Source organism: Mugil cephalus, chromosome 22 (assembly GCF_022458985.1).
Source record: "Mugil cephalus isolate CIBA_MC_2020 chromosome 22, CIBA_Mcephalus_1.1, whole genome shotgun sequence".
In the NCBI taxonomy this organism is placed as follows: Eukaryota; Metazoa; Chordata; class Actinopteri; order Mugiliformes; family Mugilidae; genus Mugil; species Mugil cephalus.
In genome coordinates, this window is record NC_061791.1 from 6,434,499 (window position 1) to 6,457,160 (window position 22,662).

Here is a 22,662-nt window from a genome sequence, read left to right on the forward strand (position 1 = left end):
GAACTCAAACATACGCACCTTTAAAATACAAGGTTAAATTACTTAACAGCCACCTGTTGACTGTAATAATCCCCAAACAACTTTTTGAATGTGGAAGTCTTAGTCACGTTTTCAAGGGTTTGACAGTTGCTATATAATATACATGTGTATTTGGCTTTATTTACTTCTTCTTTACACAAGCTGGGTTTACACGGAGTCGAATATTCCAACTACAATTGGTTTAGAAGCCCAATCCGAATAAAAATGTACATATACATATATTTTATATATAAAATATACATAAATATATAGAAATATATTTATATGGAGCACAAAAACTTCGGTATATATATCGTATATATACCGACGTCAAAAAACGTTGGTGTATATACGGACGTTTTTTGAGGGGCGGGGCTTGACTGGACGCCAACGTCTCAAATCAACGTCTCTGTGACGTTAGCTTGTCAACGGTAGTTAGCTTATTTCAACTGACTGTTTTGACAAGACTGGGAAAGGAAAACGTACAATTTAGGGAATACGCTAATACACTCACCCCAAAAGACCGCGAAGGTAATATTAAAAACTGACTGATGGGACTATATTCAACAACCCCCACACTCTCACTCGCTGGATGGACGATTTAACCAAAGGAGGACACAGAGGGGACGGAGTCCGGTCTGTCTTTATCAAGTGAAGCCTCTTCAACAAAGATATTACAAGAAGTAAGTGGAAACACTGAGGAGGGTAATATAGTAAATACAACTTCTGATCGAACACCTCTGAAACATACAACATTGCGTTAGCTAGCCTAACGGTTAGCATTAGCATTAGCATGTAACGAAAATCCCCCCAAAAATGATTAACTTAACGTAATTTCAGTCACAATTTAGTAAAACCAATAACGTTAGCCAGGTTAAACTGATGATACATTACATATTAATCTTATCTGATATCAAATGTGCTCCAAACAGAGTTGGTGCTAATTGTCCTTTCTTTTAATCGCGTTCAACCAAAGTTGTTAATGACTGGCAGTGGCTGGGCTGTGATAAAACTTCAAGTTAGTGGTTTTGCTTTTTCGGTTTTGAAAGTAGAGCAAGACAACATTTTCACAGCTGACAGTGACGGTGTTGGCCTCAAGCTTCCCTCTGTTTTGCCTCAAGCTAACATTGTGATGTCAGAGTGACTTAGGCCATGAAGGGGTCTATAGCAAATCTGAAAGAACTCGACATTCATTGATCTGCGCATGTCACACGGCTGTGTGTACACATCAGTACAATCCTTCAATCGGAATGAGAAAAAAACTCTCCATGTAAACCTGTCTACAGATAAATGCTGAAGTTGTAGTTTCCTAAATCATTCCTAAGAAACTGTTTAAAAGTCCACCATGTTTAATTTAGGGGGTCTATTAGTAGATATTGAACATAGTGTTTAACAGTAGCTATGTATGTTTCCATCAATGTATAATTACCTGTAAGTATAAATTGTTGGCATCTTCAAGGGTCAGGATCCTTTGCATTTTTATGCTGAAGTGGCACCTATCATAGGTTATCCTTTAAACTTGAAAAATAAAAGCCTGTAGAAGACAACTTCGGTTGGCTGCAACCTGCAACCCCACTACTAGATGTTGCTACGTCCTACATAGGGTGTAAAGGCTAGATAGCCAGCATGTAAGTTTAAACTGTCTAGCACTCACTGAGAACTACTTTTTGAAAATCGATCAGATTAAGAACCTGACAGGAAAAGAAAGGGTTTAACGGAACATTTTATTGCATTGCATGGTTGTGATCATGTGATTCAAGGCAGAAACAAAACTTTGTGTCATAGCTACACAGTTTCATTTAATGGGAATTCACTATTACTTGGCTGAACAACAGAAGATGAATTACATATGGTTAACAGTGTGTTTGCTATCTAATGGAAGTTATTTACACAGTAAAACCCCTTAAAAATGGACGTGCAAAGGGTTTTATTTTGTTAGCCATGTCAAAATCTACTTGTATCATATTTGAAATGAATAATGATATTGTGTTAATTCATGCCAAGTGCTGGAAGTGTGAAGTTCAGTGACACAATTAGGCACAATTAAGTTCATTCTTTGAAGTTTTATTCAAATTTCAAACAAACAATTAAAAAGAAATTTCATGCTCCAGTTATCAGAAAAATAATGACCTGGATTAAAAAGTGGGTTGGCATAAAAAAAAGGGTTATTACATTTCTTGTACACAAAACACTGAAGAATGAATGTAGGCCAGAAACTTCACAGGATTCTACTTATTTTCCTCCCAGTATTAAATAAAAATAAATTACCTACAGTAAATATGACTATTAGTAGATTAGAGTAACCTTTTAAAGATAATAAAACTACAGCTCTAAAACACAAGACATTTCATTTGGCTTCAAGCCTACAAATATAAAAAATAGTAAAAGTAACACTAAAAAATAAAAGTTTTACTTCAAAGCTTTGCTCCCTGCTGAAAGAAGCACAACAGTGAGTCATCAAAGTTTTCCACATGCCATGAGTACATTCTCTCTTTTCGTATGCTCAACTGTAAAAACATTTGGTTCAGAATTTTACATGCAGATGTTTATACCAACTTAAGGCACAAATAGCGGCAACAGTGGCCGCTTAAAGCTTTAAACCCACCACTTCCCAATACTTTCTTTTGTATCTCGCAGAAATAAAGAGGTTTCAAAGGTTCAACCATAAAATCAGTTGATGCTAACAAGTGTTCAAGATTTCACATACATGCAAATATGTATGGCGTCACAGGTTCCATTTACCAGAACAGCATCCAAGTCAAGTCGGCAGTTTTGGGAAAATAGAATTGGCATACAAAATGCTGTTTATTTGTTTCTATTTAGATGACGATAGATCTGAGGAGGCGGAAGCACATGATGACATCTCTGGGAATGGGTGGCTTTATTTCGTTGCCATCCAGGCGGAGGTAACGCAGACGAGGGACACTTTCGTTGACTGAATCATCCACCGCATCGACGGGGAAAGGACAGACATTGGAGCCACTTACACCTGTGAAGAGAAGAAGGATAAGGTAGGTTATGGTATTGTTGTCACCATTCTGACAAACAGTCTGGTTCCGTACATGCATGAAAGACAGATTCCCTTCATGCATCTACAGTTCAAGAACTTACTTGTGATCTTGTTGTGGTCGAGGTGAAGGTGTTCAAGCCCTGAGGAAATGAGGGGCACCTCAGTCAGCTGGTTGTGGGACAGCTGCAAATCCAAAATGCTGGAGACATTGAACACATTGTTGGGAACTCCGCTGCTGCCAAGTTTGTTGTGGTTGAGCCTCAGAAATGCCACTTTTGGCAAACCTTTGAAGTAGTCAGCTGGGATCTTCTCAATATTGTTGCCATCGAGGAAAAGCTGGGTGGTGGTTTGTGGGAGACCGAGAGGCATGTTACTTAGCTGGTTCTTAGCTAGATTGATCTGCACCAAGTTGTTCAGACCCTTTAGGCTCACTTCAGTCACAGCATCATCCATCAGCTTGTTCCCTTGGAGGTCCAGAAGGTTAAGCTTATCCAAACCAACGAATACACCAGCGGGAATCTTGGAGATGCGATTGCGGGAGAGACGTAGATGTTCCAGTGTGGCAGGCAGGGGGGATGGCACAGAAGACAAGAGGTTGTCATCCATGTATAGGTGCACTAGGTGAGGCATCGCGTTCAGGGCACCTTGCTCCACTCCTTCGCTTGTGATTTTGTTGCGGTTAAGGTTCAGCCAGCGCAGTTGTGTGGCATTCTGCAGGGCATCTGCCGACAGCACCTCGATCAGATTGTTCTGCAGATAGAGGTACCACGTGTGTGGAGGGATTTTGGGGATGCTCTTCAGGGCTTTATTGTCACAGTAGACAGCACGAGGAAAGTTTGGGGGACAGTGACACTCTTTAGGACAAGCTTGAACCTGGGCCAGAAATTCCTCATATGGCATGTCCTGGCTGAGACCTATCCCAACCAGGAAAAAGACGCAGAGAATGTTGAGGAGAAGAGCCATTTTGTTTGATCAACCTTAGTTGGAAAGAGAGGAAAAACAATGTTAGTGGAAAAACTAGACAGCCAATATACGTTGTGGGTAACCCTAAAGATACATCCACTTCATCTGTGTGTGTTTAATGGTACAATTGAATCACCCGATTAAGTATTCAAAGATGCAAGTTGTGCCTAAATTAGTCACCACCGGTGTGTCACAGACTCTACCACTAATGCCGCTATCATTCTTTTCCTGTGGCAGCTGCCAATATTGCAAGGTACCCTGCTCTTCCTGGGTCATTACATTGCTTCACCATGAGAGGTCAAGCTCATTAGAACAACCTTAAACCTGAAGACTTGGCTGTACGCCAGTTTTGAATGCACACTGATTGGTGCAGCCGCTTGCTTTCTGCAAATGATACAATGATGCATGCAAATAAACTTATGTGCACGCATAAACACATTTCAACTGAAATACTGCACATGTTGAACTGTCTTTTTCTGACTAACCACATATGGGTTCAAAAGTGACATGGATGCAGAAGGAGCAATACAATGGAAGCTGCGTAACAGAAATGCGAAAACAAAACGAACGAGGAATGAAAAAAATCTGCCATCTTCTATCCAGGCATCTCTTGCGCCTCCACTTGATTCCTTTCAGCCGCCATCTGGTGCTTGTTTAAATTCTTGATGTGCTCCATGTTTGTCTGGAACTCATTTGGGTAGGCCATGCTCTTGCATAGATGAGCGCACTTCAAAGACAAAGGCGGATCACCTCCTTTCAGACATGTGCCCCTGGATTCTCACTCTACAAAGGCTTTCTGACCAGAAGCTGGTGTACAGCATGCGGTGAAAACAGTAGAAATGGAAAATCATGCCTCCGCAAAGTTAAAACACAATTACTAAAGCTGACAGACAAACATCTACCAACTATCAACCCTGTCATTTAGAATTAACAGTGCCTTACAGTGGTCCACCTTACCTTTAGCTCTCTAGGTTTCCTTTTGTGATGTCCTTCCTCACTAGCAGAGCTGCAAATGCTAAGGATGTGCTTCTCACTGGGCTGTATTTGTACCACTAGCTCTTTCATTCATCATGTGCCAACCTGTCAATCAGGATGACACCAAAGCTTCTCTTGACCAATCAGACTCTTCCAGGATCAAGGGTCGTAATCCTTAGTAGGTGTATAGTGTGCTAAGCCATGTCCCACTTAGAAAGAGGGTAATGCAAGTCCACCTGTGCTTTGTTTACTGACTTCCACATGTATATCCTTAATGAGTCCTTTTGCCAACCTTTGTGCTAATTTTGTGCCTCTATCGTCCACTGTGTGATCAGGACTAATTAATCTGTCCCACCGTGTTCGCAACACGGGATGGAATGTGGGATCAATAAAAAGTACACAGCTTTCAAATAGGCTTGCAGCAGGTTACACCCCTGTTTTACTTTTGGGTGGAGTAGACCGGCAGTAACTGACTGAAAAATATGCAGGAATTTCAAGCTGTGAAGTCAATGACGACCAGGTGCCGTGGTTATTTTTAAGTAACCTTCATGAGAACCGTGTGCCCAATAGAGAGCTTAAGTGTAGAGAATGAATTAATATATGTTTTCTGGTAAATTGCAAGGATTTGGTTAAATTGTTAAAAGGGAGGGCACGTTGTTTGGCAATACTACCAGGGCGTCAAGCTGAAAGATGACGCACTCTACTTAAGCCAAAACATTGTCTGCAGCCATGAGAAGTAATGGTGTTATGGGCGGGAGGTCAGCCTTAAGCCGAGGAGATTTTACTGGAGGTTGGCCACGCAAATAGTTTTTTTTTTGAAGCAGCAGGTAGCTAATGACAGGACAGGACAAGTGACCCTTTGGCATGCCAGCATGAGATTGGGCTCGTTTCCAGTGATGACGGCAAAGGCTTGAATGCAACACGATAATCCCAGTTGACTTGTGAGGATAGGGGCAACACTTATCCATGGTCAGCCAGGCAAGCCCATTAGAGCTCCTCCGGTGTTAGCCAGGGTGCATCTGCGTATAGTGGTCGCTCCTTTACACATGTTTGTAATCTGGTATGATCAATTAAACATCCACACGTTATTGACTTTAGGGAATTATACAGCCAGTAAGTACAATGACAATTTGTCTCTCTTTTTTTTTTTTTACCGCAATAATCAATCTAATCCATTTGGGGATGATCAATCAATCATAGTCAAACTGTCTACTGATTTAGGGTAGAGACATGGTCTGGCTGCAATTTACCAGAAATAGTTTGCTTGTACAAACACACAGCAGCTCCATTGCTCATTGAGAAACAACAGTTAATATTATGTGTGACATTCACAAAAGTATCCAAGCTGCCCAAAATGATGAGTCAGGGCTTCACAGATTTCTGCAAAATGGAAATTATATTTACTGAAAACAAATGTTGGGTACAATCTGCTTGACAGACTAAGGAGAAACACATGCAGAGGAATATGATAATTCAAATTTCCTGCCAGGGGCTTTGTGTCAGAGCCAGCTATGTTAATTATTGCGTTTGCAATGCATGGGTTTTTATGGGAGGGTTTCCAGCTGATGGCTTTGCTGAAATCCAAATTCATGGTATGAAACAGAGTTAGAATGGATTATTGCAACCAGAGCTGAGGAAGTAACCGTGTTTAACGGCAATTAGTGTGTGGAAAAAGAAGGTTTGGCAGCGAAACTGACTTTTGTTTGGGGGAAAAAAAACACATTGTTTTTTTCTTAGGTCATTATTTTCAAGGTGTGAAAGTGTAGAAAACTGCAGAAGTTTTCATCTATCTTGATTAGAAACTAAACTGCTATAAGTTATCTACATCTCACATATTGTTTCATCGCTAGTACACATTTCCTGCAATTCTTGAAACAGAATCTTGCAAAGTGGAAGCACATCAAAGGTGAAGATCAATCCAATCAGATGCAGACCATCTGTAAAATGTACCGCACCTTTGTCCAAAACCTTTCATCCCTCCTCTCTCTACATCTCTTCAGATTTATTACAAAAGAAAATCATCTTTACCTTTTTCTCCAGCTGGTGTGAATGGTCTGCATCAGCCAGGTGAAGGTCTGGGTTCCCGTACTCACTTGTACCGTTGTTGGTTTGATTCCCCCACAGTCGTACCTTGGACACCGGTAGAACCAAGGGGATGGAGCATGTGTTGTTGGTGGGAGGACGATTGTGTGCGAGTTGGGATGTCCTTTCAGAGTTTGTGTTGCCTACTTTTTGCCAGCCCAGCAGATTTTTTTTTTTCTCTTGCCTTTTCATTTTGTCTTGTCTTTTTTGGAAGCTGAAGTCATCCCTGCACTGTTGAGGGTTAAACTGCTGTCACCCCACCCATCTTAACCATTTGGTCTTCCGTGGAGGGTTTGCTCTTCACCCATCACTCTGGGGGATGGGTGCACAACCAGTTTATGGCTCATTTCACCTCACAGGCCTTGGGGTGTGTTTACTAGGCTGTCAGGTGAGGTAAGAGTGGAGCTTAGAGGGGTTTTGCTCCCCTCCCAGACACGCACACCCAATCTTTTACAGGGAAAATTCCCTCTTTTAACAACCCAAGTCTCACTTTTGTAGTTTTTCCCTATCAGTGATGGTATATTACTCAGTGACGTTACTGTGGAGACTTTATACACGGCGTCCATGCCATGAACGACTTCACAACACAGAGCTTTGTTTTGTGGTAGAACAGGAACCTCAGAGCACAATTAAAGTTAACCGCTTATTTGGAAGTAAAGAAAGTCATGGAAAACTGTTATTTAAAAAAAAATAAAAAGGAATATCTTGTTTGATGTTAGCAAATATTTATCCACAGGCACATGCATCCAAATACAAGGACAAACAGTAGGCCGGTCTGTTTCTTCTCATTGCTTTTTTGCCACGTTAGCTTTATTTTTCTGTGTCAGTCTGTCTGTCAGTAGGTCATTCCACCACTTTGATTCAGACTTAATCACTACAGGATGGAGTCATGGCACAGATATTTGTAGTTTCAGGATGAATGATTCTAATTGCTTTGGTAATCCCCTGACTTCCCTTCAAGTGCCGCCACGAGGCCGACACTTGTCTCAGCTGAGGGTGAGAAAAAGACAAACAGAGAGATCAAAAGATTGGTTTAAGAGCAGTTGAAGCAAAAAGGAAGTAGGGGAACAGACCCTGAAGAATCAGGAGAGAACTACAAAGTGTGAAATGACTGGGGATCGGGACATCTGATCAGGGTGATGATGTACACAGAATATAAAGAAGATCTGAGATAAAGAGGCCGAACAGCTGGAGACGGTCTGGACCGAATAATGTACTTTGGAGTTGGGCCGCCGGCCTGAAACAGCTGATTATACTTTCACTTACTGTCTCAAGTAGGAAGATGTGAGGCTTAAGGCTTTATAAAGGACTTTATTGTCTAGACACTGGCAGCAGGAGCTCTACTCAGGATTTAAATAAGGGCAACGCGAGAGGAAGAAGAGGAAATTATCTTAGATTGGGAATTGGTGCAAATGTCTGTACAAAAACATGTGAAATGTGAAAAAGCCGGTAAAACAATATTGAGTGTTGTTATGTGGCGACAGAGAGCACGGCGCTAATTGTTTCACCTCCTATCAGGTTTACTTGAGCAACAGCAGTTGAAGGATTCCAGCACTGGATGACACGTAACAGATCGACACACTAGAGTAGAGTGAGTGGGTCCGAATTTAACAATAACCAACTTTTACATCTGGATCTAATTGCAAACACCTAGCAGGACTCAAATGGGACATCTGGAATCAGTTGACATAATAACTTTAAATGCCACGTACAATCAACCAACCTACAGTATTGAAGTAGTGCCTGATTTAATAAGACACTCTCAACTAATACAATACTAAGAAGAAACAAGCTGTTCCAGACACATATGGCTTATATCAGCGAGGATTAGTGGTGTTTTTACAGTTAGCGTACAGCGCTTTCAAAAGCGCCATTGATTCTGTACGGAGAAGTGATAAGATAATATTAGCACACGCCCAGACACAGTGTTTAGACAGTTGTACATAATGAGAGACATTTAAAAGGATGTAAAGGGAAGTTGTACTATGAATCACTTTAGAAGAAACATATTTTTGCTGTCGGTTCGGTCAGAGATATCATCTGTATTTGTTGTCATATGCCATATAAGAACACTAGAGCCAACTGGTGGAAAGATTAAGTAGGGACCTCCTATATATATGTGTGTCCTATATTAAATATACATTATTATTATCATTCTGCATTCATAATTATTTCTATTTTTTGTTCAAGTGACAAAGTAGTTGGCTGATGGGAGCGAGCTACACTGTTATCTTCTCTTCTGCTTATATTGCAGCGTGCATCTGGGATTTCACTTGGGGACGGAATAGGCTCTTGACCAAATGCGGGGAACCTGACAGAGTCAGTCTGTGATATCTGGCCTCGTGATTGGTTCAGCAGCGATAGGGGCAAGGCCTATTGTGTACATGATGATTTGATTGACAGGTCTAGGGTGGCGCTCTGGTTGAATGGAAAGATAACGTTATCTGCCTCCATTTGTCCAAATATATTGTATACATGTTAATGTGTATTTAAATACATTTAAATTTAGGACCCCCTGTTGAAGACCTATGCGCTAGAGTGAAGGCAAGAGCATTATTATTATAGTATACCGTAGCAACAACCTATCTGCATGTCAACTTGCAGGCACCAAATAGAAATTCTGGCCTGTCAGAGTAAAGTAAAGGGATCCCTAAAATCACCATGATTCATTCTCTGTCAAGTATTAATCTTGACTTGCTGGTTTTGTTAAATTTAAAGCTAAGGAATCTCTACAGTCAATAAACTTAAGCCTCTGGGCACTGTACACATATTTATCCAATTTACAGGCAACATATCCAGTAGTTGTTGAGGTTTTCCCACTAAAAATCAAAGAGGAAAGGTCAAACGGATCACCAAGTCCTTATGTATTATCATCTGACTGAGGACGATGAATGTCTGTCGAAAGAAAAAATTCTTAGTATCCCGTCCAGTTGTAAATGTTCTGAGAGAAAACATCACCTGTTGTACATTTAGAGACTTCTGCGAGGCTTTTAGAGTTTTACGGACTTTAGTTATTCTTTGGAAAACATGAACAGATAATGAAAAGCAGACGTTTTATGTTCTGACAGCTTTCAGATTCTTTTTTTCTGGGTATTAAGGCACAATTTGATCCAGTTAAGATGTCATGATTACCCAACTGATGACTTCATGTGTCCATGATACAGTACTGGATGACTACAGTATGAATCTGATACAAAATACAGATGTAATAAAGACAAATTAAGGGCAACAGTATTTTCTCCACTTAACAAAGTCAGACTTAAAGCATCTCTTATGGATAAAAAGATGGGACTGAGCCAAAAATATAATATCCCAAACATCCTCCAGTAATTAATTTGGTTTATTCAACATCATGATACATACTGTAAAAAGAATGCATTGGTTTGATGGTTTTCTTCCCATCTGGCACATATAAACACACATGTCTCTAGCTCCTCCAATTACTATACCAAGAACACTTTCTACTTCTTCTTCTTCTTCTTCTTTGAAAGGTTGGTTTGGTTTTGATCTGACACAGCTGGATGGGAGGATTTATACAGAAAATATATTCTATTACAACTCGTGTCTAACCCTGCACAGCTTCACTGAATCATAGATGACATGCCCCCGATGTACAGAAGCTACTTTAAATTAATGACTTGAGAGTTGCAAAGTGACACTAGTGGAAAACAAGATGCAGACGGAGACCGCAACATTGAGAACTTTGAGAGAACAATATCTCTGAAACTCACTCACAGGAACTGGAGAGTAAATAAAGGAATGTGTGTTTTTTTTTGCATATCCTGTCAAAGAGTACAGCTCCAAAGATTTAGAGTAGAAATGATGTCACTTTTCGTTGAGGATGGTTCCAAGCTGTCAGGGGAAAAAAGCCACAGCCTACTCCTCAAGCAAATAGCTTCCCTTAGGGGTTTGCAATTTTCAGAAAACCACTAAATGTTAATTTATAATATATGATTCTGCAGTAAATTTGTACAACACCAGATTTAACATGGTAGCTTTGGGTTTTATTACACTAGTGCAACCCACAGTTATTATATATAATATAAGTAAGTATTATTGAACTACCAAGTCATTAGTTAAAAGGCGTGGACAGCTTATTAAGTATATAGTGTTTAAAATAAAAGTTTAAAATCATTCCTATTGAGTAGCAGTATTCAGTCCTACTTTATATTTTCCATGTGTGTCAAAATGAATTATACCAGGTTTAAAAAGTGATATCGTACGAAAATATGTTGGAAACATATTTTATTTAACTGTGTTTGGCTTTCTAACAGTAAATCCAAGAACCCAGTTGCCACCTTGAGACCAAGGTCTCAAAAAAAAAAGTCATAACAAATCACTAAATCCACGTGACAATCTTTCCAAGTTGAAGTGATGCCAGTAATGCAAGAAGCATTTATAATTCATAGTAAACAACCGCATAACAATGAAAGCAGCATAACTGCAAAAGCTGTAGTTTATTATTAAACAATGGCACTGTTACGTGCATGCAAGTAATGAAAATGTTGTATACAAATCAGCAATGTGCATGACAGCGGACAACACTGATTTATTAGAAGACATCATCCTGATGGTTTGAGAGAACGTTACCTCAAGCAGGTTTAGAGTTAATGGTTCCAACAACAGAAGAGTATTTCCAAACAGAAAATATACATTTCTAAGTTGGTGAGACTTTATTAAATCAACCTAAGATGTCAGTCAGTGGCGACATCAGCAAGTTCACAACATTGATATTTTCCTTGAAATCATCTTTATTCATTTAAGAGGTTTAATACTGCTGCTATTTCACACTTGTTCATAATTTCCGACTTTACACACTGAATTCTGAGTATGCAGTCCTTAGTTGCTGGTCCTTTGCACAGCAATGGATTAATAATTGTACTTTTATTATGTCATACGGAACATATAGGAACATATATATATATAAAAAAAACAGACAACAAAACAACACCACAACAAAAGACGGTGGAGATCTCTAACCATTGTTTGCTCCATTGCGCCTTTGTTCAACATTATAAAATGCATCCTTGGAATGTTTAAAGTGTGTGATTTAATCAAAGCATATGAATACATTTTTATTCATATTACTTTTGATTATTTAGCTTTTTTTAATATATTTTAGCTTGTATGTATTTTTTGTTGTCTTCATGTTTCTTCAATTACAAAAATTCATTAATAAATTCAAATGTTATAAAAGAAATGTGGAATGCTTGTCTGATGCTTAACGTGTTTAAGGTCTGATTGTGTATTTTGCAAGGTACAGTATGTCCGGAAAAAGCTAGGTGACAGCTTGTTATGCCTTCCATTTAAAATTGATCCAGCTTGATTTTTTTTTTTCCAACATGTATGTGCTGATCAACATAAGAAATATCCCATATTTGCACAGTACTCATGTCAGAAGTGCAAGGACATTTAGGTACTAAGAAAGGTGTGACATTATTATGTGATATTTCGTATAGAAGGCGGCCATGGAGATGGTGGTCCTTATTCAAACATGATATCCGAAGCTTGGCGCAGGCAGTTGGAAGAGTCGGGCGGCATGTCACTGTGTGTGACGTTGTTGGCGTCCAGGCGCAGATGCTTCAGGCGTGAATAGTTGAGGGGGCCAATGAACTTGCAGAAACTTGCCAGATCAAACTCTACAGATAATCACAAAGAGGGAAATGTTACAGAACAGAAAATAGTGGACAAAAAATGGTTACGATCCTCCAAATTAATTTCATTTAAGTTGAAAGTTAACAGTATGTAATTTGTGACCACTAGTAGCGCTAAAGAGCAGCCCTCACACATTAAACATTAATCTCATGTTATTCTACTGATGAACAGTCTAGTAGGGTAGCGTAGTGTAGCAATGTCCTTCTGTGGGTATTCAAGCTATTAGAGTCGCAGATATGAATGTAAATGATGCCTAATTTAAAGGTCTAGTGTGTAGAATTTAGTGGCATCTAGTGGTGAGGTTGGAGACTGCAGCCAACTCTTTATTTTCTAGTCAGGACCAGGCCTCAGTAGTGCCAGTGTCTGGGTTGTTTGTGTGATGTGTGTCATTGTGTGTGTCACAGAGGTGCAAATTACTTCATTTAATTACCCTTATCACCCTTCCCTCTGATCTAACAATCAAGTTCAAACGGTCCTGCAGTATGATATGACTCCATATCCCAAGTCATTGACTCTGTGTTTTATATTTGCGAAACCATACCCACTTTTGAGCGACCTAAATACATCTTTATGATCTGAATCCCTCTTGCAGCTAAGTCTGGCTTGGATGCATAGTATCTAATGCACCTTTAAGATAATAGCCAAATAAGTTGTTCTGGATTAAACAAGACCTTTCAGGGAGCTTCCTAAAACATGAATAAGTAAACATTGCCACTCACTGTTGATCTCATTGGCCTGAAGGTAGAGCTGCTCCAGCTTCTCGTTGATCTCAGGGATGGACTTCAGTTTGTTGAACGACAGGTCCAGCTCCACCAGCGATGATGCGTTGAACGCCCCGGAAGGGATCCCGGCGTCCACCAGCTTGTTGTGGGAGATCCTCAGGTACTGAAGCGCAGGCAACTTGTTCAAGTATCCGGCTCCAACACCTTCAATATCGTTGTAATCAGCGTACAGGATTTCCAGTGAACTTGGGACTCCGGCTGGCAGCTTCTTCAGCTTGTTGTGGCTCACATCCAGTGACAGCAGCTTCTTTGGCCCTTTGAAAGCCCCCGAGATGGCCTCAGATGTTAGCTCGTTGAATTGAAGGTGGATGGAGGTCAAATTCTCCTTGTCAGTTAAGAGTCCAGAAGGAAACTTGGACAACTTGTTGTGCATGAACTTCAGCTCATCAAGGGACTTTGAGGGAGGGATGACCGGCTCTGTGAGGTTGTTGTGGCTGAAGAAGAGCTTCTCCAGCCCTGTGAGTTTGTCTATGGTGCCCTTTGCTATCTTAGCATTGGTGATCTGATTGTTGTCAAGTACCAACCAGCGCAACTCAGCAGTGACATTATCAAACACTCCTGCCTTGATCTCCTCAATCAGGTTGTTCTGGAGGTACAGGTATTTGATTCCTGTTGGGACTATGGGGACAAACTTGAGCTTGCGGTTGTCACAATACATGGCGCTGGGGAAGTTGATTGGGCACTCACACTCTTGATTACAATTGGGCCCTGATGGCCCCAGCATGGGGCCAGGCTGGTAGTCATAGTCATAATACTGACAGAGGCCCAAGCTGACCAAAGCAGCCAAGAAGGGTAGACGGAGAGGAAACATGGCTCCTGTGGATCAAAAAAAGAGAAAGGAAGGGAAGACAGGGAATAAAAAAAAAGGTTAAAACCAAAACTCATTATTGTATTTCATTGAAATCCCTGAACAGTTTCAGCTCATTTTCAGCAAAATTCAGCACACACAATGGCCTTCTGGCACACCCACTCCCCAGTGTATTACATAATCAGTCAAGAGTTCATGTCAACCTATCGGAGGCCAGTGAGTCCTAGATTCCTTCAATTATCTGTGTCGAGACACATCATTATAGCTACAGCTTGAACCAAAACCGCTTGATACGTTTGACACAAAACAGCAACGTGGGCAATAACACAATGCAGATGTTAGGGGCATGCATGAACGTTTTCAAAGCATATTAACTATTAAGCATTTTAAAAAAGAGTTTTCTCTTCCCTTTAAGGGTTTAAAAACTATGCATCAAGGAAATAAATCTTGTGCGAATGTTAGTTTGGCTGTGCAAATATCAAACCTGCAGACAATGCAAAACCAGTGTGATTAATTCCAGACCCATGAAAAATGCAGGCAGACTCTAGGTCCAAGAGAAACTGATTATTTTCCAATGCCTACAGTCACCAAAATATGTGAAACATTCACGAAAAAGTTGGTGTAAATTCACACATGCATGTAGGCTAGCACACCAAAATGCAAATCACCAAACTTTAACCACTTATTTTTTGTTCCATGCACTGGTATTTTTGACTTCTGTGTTGCAGCACCAGCCAGTGCCTAAAAGCCCAGCAGCCTCCCTTGGTAATCCCATCCGGAAAACAGAAATAAAGAGGAATAATCAAACAGGAAATCGCAAATCCATGCCTCCAAACGCAAGCTTACCTGTGCTTCTCTCTCTTCAGTGTGTGTGGGGTGGAGGGCCAGTAGGTAAGAACAGTGTTCAAAAACTGGAAGTCTCTGGAGAAAAATACAGGGAACGAAGTAGAGAGGGGGAGGAGAAAGAAAGAGAGAGAAAATAGGGGTAGATGGAAACAGAGGGAAAGGGGAGTGGAGGAGAGGAGGGGGAGGATGGGAGGCTTCTTCAACAAACCGGAGTCATATAAACTGAAGATGTCATCGATATGAAAGTGTTGGTGAGCATCATCCAAAATTGCTGTTGTCTTACCGAGAGCAGGTGCAACAGGGAACAGATATATTACACCACAACAGTGCTAAAGTAAAAGTGCCCATGCATCACATTTAAAAGCAAACAGATCTCTCTGCATCTAGGAAGATTGCCCGCCACACAATTATCCCAAAATGTTTTGCAAGTTTGTAAGACTGTATGTGGAAAACTGATGAGCTGTGTGGGGAAAAAATGTGAAAAAAATCCCTGGCACAAGTTTCACCCAGACACTGGTTTCTGAAAAAGAAGAAATTCAGCTGCACCTCTGGAGCTGTGAATCAAGCTTTGGAAAATCTGACAAAAAGGAAGCTGGGGCAGGCTTGCATAACAATTGACGCAAACATTTTTTCTCCTCTGTTTTTGGAAAAGAAAAAAAAACAGGTGGGTTCAGGGAATTGATCCCATATGGCCAGGATTTTTATTTATTATACCTTTCATTCCTATATGCCCAGCATTTTTCTTCTCCACAAAGCCCCACGACTGCTCCCTGTGTTATACTCCTCTATACACAAACAGTGAGAGACAAAACAAAGCAGCCCAAGGTGGTCCTTACTTATCTAAATGACCAAATGTTTCTCCCATTTGTCGGTGGACGTCCATCACACCGGCATTGCATACCGAGATGGGGCGCCTGGATTTAATTGGTCGCAGTCCGGTCTGTTACTCTACTCACATTCCTAGAGACCATCTTGGACACGCTTTCTTGTGTGTGGAAAACGTTCATACCTCATATTCTAACTTGGCACGTTTGGTTTTGAGCCTTTTGACAACATTTCCAGCTAGAATAGATATGTAAAAGGCCCTGGCTTTAACCGAATACCAATTTCAACAGCTGGATTTGCACTAAGAACTGTCCTGCGATGTTTTAGATAAATCTAAACCTTGGCAAACATGTTGCAATGAATGTGTTGTTCTGGAGGTGTATGTATAACACAGAGCAGCATTGTGGGTGATGTTTCTGACCTTTATAATATTTGGATGCTGTTGAAAACAAACAGACTCTCGGTGCATCTCCAAAATGTGCTCAGTGATGTCATGAGTCATCCGAATGAGCGAATTCCTTTGTTGTGGATCAACCTTTCAAACGGGAAAAGTGGTTTGAAACAATCTATTTGTCTTTCAAGTACACAATGCATCTTAAAAACCTCCATAATAAGAAAGCAAACACTCATTTCCAACAACCAGTCATCCAAACACACTTGGATCACTTATTTACACTGCGAGAAGAGACGACTCACTTCTTTTCCCTCTGTTGTGTGTCTCTTGCTGACATTTGGAGAGCAGTCCTAGTTTTCTGAAAATTCTGAAAATTACATGCCTGTAGAACATAATTGCAATATGCAAATAAGTTACTATGTTTTGCCACTTGTAGCTCATCAGGTTTAGTGTTAGGGAAGGTCACGGCCTGGTGGTTTGGGTTTGTACTTTCTTAGGAGACAAGCTTGTTTTCATAGTTGACTGCAGAGTCGCCATAAATGCCCCAAACGCCATATGACCAAGTCATTAGTGTTGTTGGGTGAATAGATTCCACCACTCAAGGGTCACTTGACACATACACAGTCAATTCACAGACAATGAAGGCGTTTAACATGTAGCCAAAGCGTTTTCAAACCCAGCAAACTGCACTTGCGTACACTCACTGACCACTTTATTAGGTACACCTTGCTAGTAAAAGGTTTTAGAACTTTTTCTTTTAGAACTGCCTTAATTCTTCGTTGCATACTTTCAACAAGGTGTTGGAAACATTCCTCAGAGATTTTGGTCCATATTGACATGATAGCATCACGAATCTCCCATTCCACCACATCCCAAGGGTGCTCTGTTAGATTGAGATCTGGTGACTGTGGAGGCAGTTGGAGTACAGTGAACTCATTGTCATCTTCAAGAAACCAGTTTGAGATGATATGAGCTTTGTGACATGGTGCATTACCCTGCTGGAAGTAGCCGTCAGAAAATGGGTACATTGTGGTCATAAAGGGATGGACATGGTTGTGGCATTTAAACCACGCTCAGTTTGTACTAAGGGGCCGAAAGTGTGCCAAGAAAATATCCCCCACACCATTACACCACCACCACCAGCCTGAACTATTATACAAGGAAGGATGGATCCCTGACGCTGCCATCCGAATGTAGCAGCGGAAGTTGAGACTCATCAGACCAGGCAACATTTTTCCAATCTTCTATTGTCCAATGTTGGTGAGCCTGTGCGAACTGTAGTCTCAGTTTCCTGTACCTAGCTGACAGGAGTGGCACCCGGTGTGGTCTTCTGCTGCTGTAGCCCATCTTCTTCAACGTTTGACGTGTTGTGCATTCAGAGATGGTATTCTGCATTCCTTGTTTGTAACAAGTGGTTACGTAAGTTACTGTTGCCTTTCTATCATCTCCAACCAGTCTGCCAATTCTCCTCTGATCTCTCACATCAACAAGGCATTTTGATCCACACAACTGCCACTGACTGGATATTTTCTGTTTTTCGGACCATTCTGTGTAAACCCTAGAGATGGTTGTGCATGGCAGTCTCAGTAGATCAGCAATTTCTGCAATACTCAGACCAGCCTGTCTGACACCAACAACTGTACCACGTTTAAAGTCACTAAATTCCCTTTCTTCCCCATTCTGATGCTCAGTTTGAACTTCAGCAAGTTGTCTTGATCACCTTTGGGTCCTATGGGTTGAGGGGAGGGGTCCTCTGTGGATCATCACACAGATACTTAATCAGTTTGGGATCTAGTGAATTTGGAGGCCAGGTCAACACCTCGTGCTGTTCTTCATGTTTTTTTGGGTTGTTCCTAAACTGTTTTTGTGTCAGCAATGACACTCCTTGATGGATGCAACCTAAGAGGTGGGAGTGCGTGGTCTGGGCTAAGTGGGTGGGAGATGGGAGTAACATCCACACAAATACCAAAGGTTTCCCAGCAGAACATTAAATTGTCACTTCTGACTGATCTGTGTATGCTTTTACATGCCACAAAACATAAATCAGAATAGGCCTTTTTTTGACATGTGCAAACTTGTTCTGTCAGTTGTGGAGGAGTGAAGCAGCGGATGAAGAAGTTTTATTTCCCACCTCACTGACAACACTGAATTGATTCAGTAGAAGAAGAGTCTCTTACCTCCAATTTGACAGACCCAAATTTCATCTGTTTTAGCAATAAACCTTTTTTTGTTTTCCTTTTCACAGAGGACACATTGACGTATCATAGCGGGAAAAACCTCAGGTGGAACAACTAATATTAACGATGTTCTTGTACCTTGAGGTCTCCAGTGAGTTATTGATGCCAAACCAGTTGCCAGTTTCCACGTTCAGCACTGTACAGCATGTTCAGTTCTCACTCTCTGCTTTACCAGCAAGCTGATTACATTGTCTGTTTGGACTGACTAACGTGAGGAGAGAATTAGAGTTCATTTCTTTTTTAACTGCTGCTGGAAACAGGCCTGGTGCTAGCATGTTGCAGACTGTAAAGTTTTACGCCATAAAACCAAGAAAATAGGTCTTAAAATGCTGAAATGTTCCGTAGAGAACTGCTGAGGTAGGTGCAGATATAAGCTCAGAAACTTAAAACTTAACCTTTTAAAGTGGAGTTTCCCTAAAGAACAGACAAACCCTTCATATATCAAGCAAAAAAAAAAAAGTTTTCCTTGGTGCAGACACGGGTGACATGTGCGCCGCTTCCTCTGCAACAATATTTATCAGTTCGAGCCGTCTGTGTTTCTACGTCTCTTCCTGTAAGACTTTCGTAAGCTGTTCCAGACCGTTCTCTCAGCGCAAGCTGGAAAACAGACATTTTGTCATTTTGCATCGTCACCGAGCTTCTTCTTCGTGAACACGTTGCCCAACGCTCTCGTATCCTTTCCATTCGACCAGATGGTGGACTTTGGCTGTCAGCGCTGTTTTCCCCAAAAACCTTGTTTGTACTTAACTGTCATGTGAATATTTCCCGACTAAGAAGTAATGGAATAGAAGTGTGTGAATATCAGACTATACAGTGAGGTTTCCATTCGCATGTCCTGCGCAGGAAAAAGACAAAAGGTGGTTTGTTTTTTTTATTTTTTTAATTATTGTAATAAAGTCCCTTTATGAGCCTAGTAACGGTTCCACGTGTACCGCTAACAAGACAACAAAGTTGTTAAAGCTGAAATATTTCATAGGCAATCAAATGATGAAAAGCTGACTGGAAGCTTATTCTGTTAACTCATTTATGGATGCAATAAAATTGGCCGTAATCCAGAAAGTTAATTTATTTCTCCAAGTGGTGATAGATAATATCCACAGATAAAAAGACACTTTACCAGGCAGTTGGTTGTCTTCAACTCTGCTCCAAACGTGTCATATTTTTCACTTTGTCAGTCTCCCATAAAACATATTCTTCCTGGCTTTTATCACAGTTTTCCCTCATATTTGTGCGATTTGTTAGTTTACGGCGATTTCCTTGACTCGGCCGTAGTAACGCCACGTGATGGATGATCTCCTTTCAGGAAATGTGTTAGAGTTTAGAAGTTTGAGAGCTGGCATGTCCAACTTCTCATTTAGCTTCAACCTAGTTTAAACTCTAAACTCTTATTTGGTGAAGGTGCTGACACATTGGGACGTATAAAAGAAATCGATGGCAAAATGTGCTTTCCACAAACAATAGCTGCTTGTGTCTTCCTGTGTCTGGAACCAAGGGCCTATTGTTTTAAAAAAAGGGTGAAGAATTCGGAGTGGCAAATCTGTCACCTTTATGCAAACTGCACAACGTATAATTAGTTCAGCAGAACTAGTAACAACAGCAGCAAGGCTTGACAAATAGTCTATTGTTCTATAGAGGAATTAAAGTAGATTTTAGTGAATTTCAGTTTGTTTTGGTGTTCTTCGTTCGGTCCTGTGAAGGATTTATGCGGAATTATGGTGTGAAGTATGGGCACTGTCCTACAGTTGTCAAAATAAAAATTAGAGCTTTACAATGGGACGGATTTAACTCCCAACGTTTGAACATTTATCTCTTTGATTTGCACGGCCGAGACACTCGTGTGCACATGCTCCGGCAGAGGTACACAGATGGAGATCCAAGCAAGCATATTAGCGCGCGGGGTTATTCTTGGACCTCTTGGCAGAGACACACAGAGGCTTCTAATAAAATCTCAGACGGCACCCAGACACCACCTTCTGTTCCTGCCATGTGCTCATGCGGTGAGCACGGTGCGTCTTAAAGCAGAGACTCATCCCCTCGGCTGGACGGGGGGGAATCTCTCACTTGGTGTCTCATGGGCACGCATGTGCGGCAGGAGTGACCCGGCAATAGTAGCACGACAGACCGTGGCTGCACTTACATCACACACGCACACTTTCATTTTCTTACAGCCTCTTAATTAAAAGATAGAGTGTGAACCTGTTGAATTAAAGTGCAGGGTTTATATAAAATGTTTCACGTGCAACAATAACAGTTTTTTGAGGTGGATTATATTGTAGGTTGTCAGACAGGTATAAGCTGTGTAAGCTACGTCTGATTGATGTGGTTTGGGGTTGAAGTCTGAACAAAAGACATCTGAGTAAATCTGTGACACATCTGCTCCTCAGCAGGATCCCATCGCTCATTCTCTTGTCGACTCCGCGAAAGAGCTCGGGTTTCTCCGGTTGCATAAGAACTACGAGACACACATGTGCAGACGCACACTATAAGCGATGAGTGCGCAAATGTGGCCCCGTAATAAGTGGATCCGCACAACGCGGCCACTTCTTTCCTTCCTCGCACGTTTGCGCAGCGAAACCGCCAGATGCGCGTCCTCTCTCGCGGGCGCGCGAACGCTGGCAGCGTGCCCAAAGCAATAAGTCTAAGTGCTTATGGTCTCGAAGATAGATGTCTGTTCAGGAGATCAAGTTGCACCGTGCTCATGCATGTGTGTGTAATTAAGGGGAGAGAGGCGTGTGGAAAATTAAAGGAAAAAAAAAAGCTGTACCGATGAGCGCCACAAGGGGGCAACACATCGAAGTGCATTCATGTTGCTGGGCTGAACTCGCTCAGGAGGTGCTGGGATGACCGCCAGGGCTCTAACACTGATGCTTTTCAGTCTGCCTCCCTTGTCTAAAGAAAACAGGAGTCCGAAGTCATATCAAAGACAGAGAGCTGCTCCAAACTCCTTGATATAGTTAAGTACCGTAGGCTGTTTGCATTGTTTGCAACTTGATTCCCCACATGTATCATTTAAAGTGAAAAAAGCAGTTTCTATGGACTTGCAGAAAGTTTTACTAATGAGTTGCAGTTTTGTATTTCCATTTGCCTAATTACTTTTTCTGCATTTGAATATTTGAACTTAAGAAACTATTTTTCTGTCATTTTATCCTCTTATTCTCACATTTACTTGTGGAAAAACTACATTACATATTGTGGATGAATCACATGTTCATCAGTGTCACGTTTTTATTTATTTTAGTCATGGCCTCCATACCACAACGTAAAGCCGGTGTCAAGAAGGCGCAGCGTGAGGTCATCATTAGCCTCCTTACAACCTGTTTCAGAGTCGGGAGTCTCAACCACTACACGTCTCCCGGGAGCTCCGTCGCTTTTTCTGCAACCTAAACGTTCCATTTAAAGTTCCCCCAAAACGGCCGAGGAACGATAAATCTCCGGTGGCTCGCGGGCCATAAACGGTCCTTGTGCAAATATTTTCTTTACCTCAGTCCACAAAACCCATCAGTATGAGCTCGCTGCGGTCGCTCGAAAGCAAATCACTCTTTTTTGTAGGTTTGAACTTATTCTCCCTCTCCCATGATGTCTTCAATCACCGCGGGGACCCGGATGTTGTTGGTTCAGTTTATGGTTTTATGTTATCGCCTCCCAACAACAAGGTCTAATATCAAACCTGCTGGGCCGTGTAAGGTGTGTCAGTCTGTCAGTGCCGTTTCCTCAGGGAGCTCCGGTTTCCTCCCACAAACCAACGACACGGTGGACTGGAGACTGAATGCGTTGTCTGTCTGTTTGTATATATATATAGATGCAGATACTTGCTGTAAATGTATACAGTGCGTCTTGTGACGGACTTGCAGACCCCTCCAGAATGTCTCCTCCACAGCATAGGAGATGGAAAACTTGGATTTCACTGCACTGTTTGGGGCTGCATTCCTGCAAATGGAGTTGGGGATTAATGGTGTCCATCATGCAATACCATCAGGGAGGCGTATGATTGGCCTTGAATTTATTCTGCGGTAGGACAAAGACCCCAAACATACAGCCAAGGTCATTATCTTCAGGATTACAGAAGG

The 22,662-nt window shown here is 41.3% G+C and overlaps 2 protein-coding genes across 3 annotated transcripts; both read right to left on the minus strand.

Annotated features, from left to right (window-relative positions):
• Positions 1–2,066: 2,066 nt before the first annotated feature.
• kera (keratocan) lies at positions 2,067–7,285 on the minus strand. Of its 2 annotated transcripts, none has more exons than XM_047576001.1 (3): positions 6,995–7,285; positions 3,130–4,005; positions 2,067–3,007 (listed from the first exon to the last, which is right to left on the minus strand). In XM_047576001.1, the coding sequence occupies exons 2-3, from the start codon at positions 3,989–3,991 to the stop codon at positions 2,838–2,840; spliced, it is 1,032 nt and encodes a 343-aa protein (XP_047431957.1). In that variant the 5' UTR covers positions 3,992–4,005; positions 6,995–7,285; the 3' UTR covers positions 2,067–2,837. The 2 variants fall into 2 exon arrangements, with proteins under 2 accessions (XP_047431957.1, XP_047431958.1); XM_047576002.1 differs by lacking the exon at positions 6,995–7,285 and adding an exon at positions 4,949–5,081.
• A 3,993-nt stretch (positions 7,286–11,278) lies between these two features.
• On the minus strand, positions 11,279–15,282 carry lum (lumican). The gene is made up of 3 exons (XM_047575558.1): positions 15,140–15,282; positions 13,423–14,301; positions 11,279–12,687 (listed from the first exon to the last, which is right to left on the minus strand). Exons 2-3 carry the CDS (start codon positions 14,294–14,296, stop codon positions 12,533–12,535), a joined length of 1,029 nt encoding a protein of 342 aa, XP_047431514.1. The 5' UTR covers positions 14,297–14,301; positions 15,140–15,282; the 3' UTR covers positions 11,279–12,532.
• Between the last annotated feature and the right edge of the window lie 7,380 nt (positions 15,283–22,662).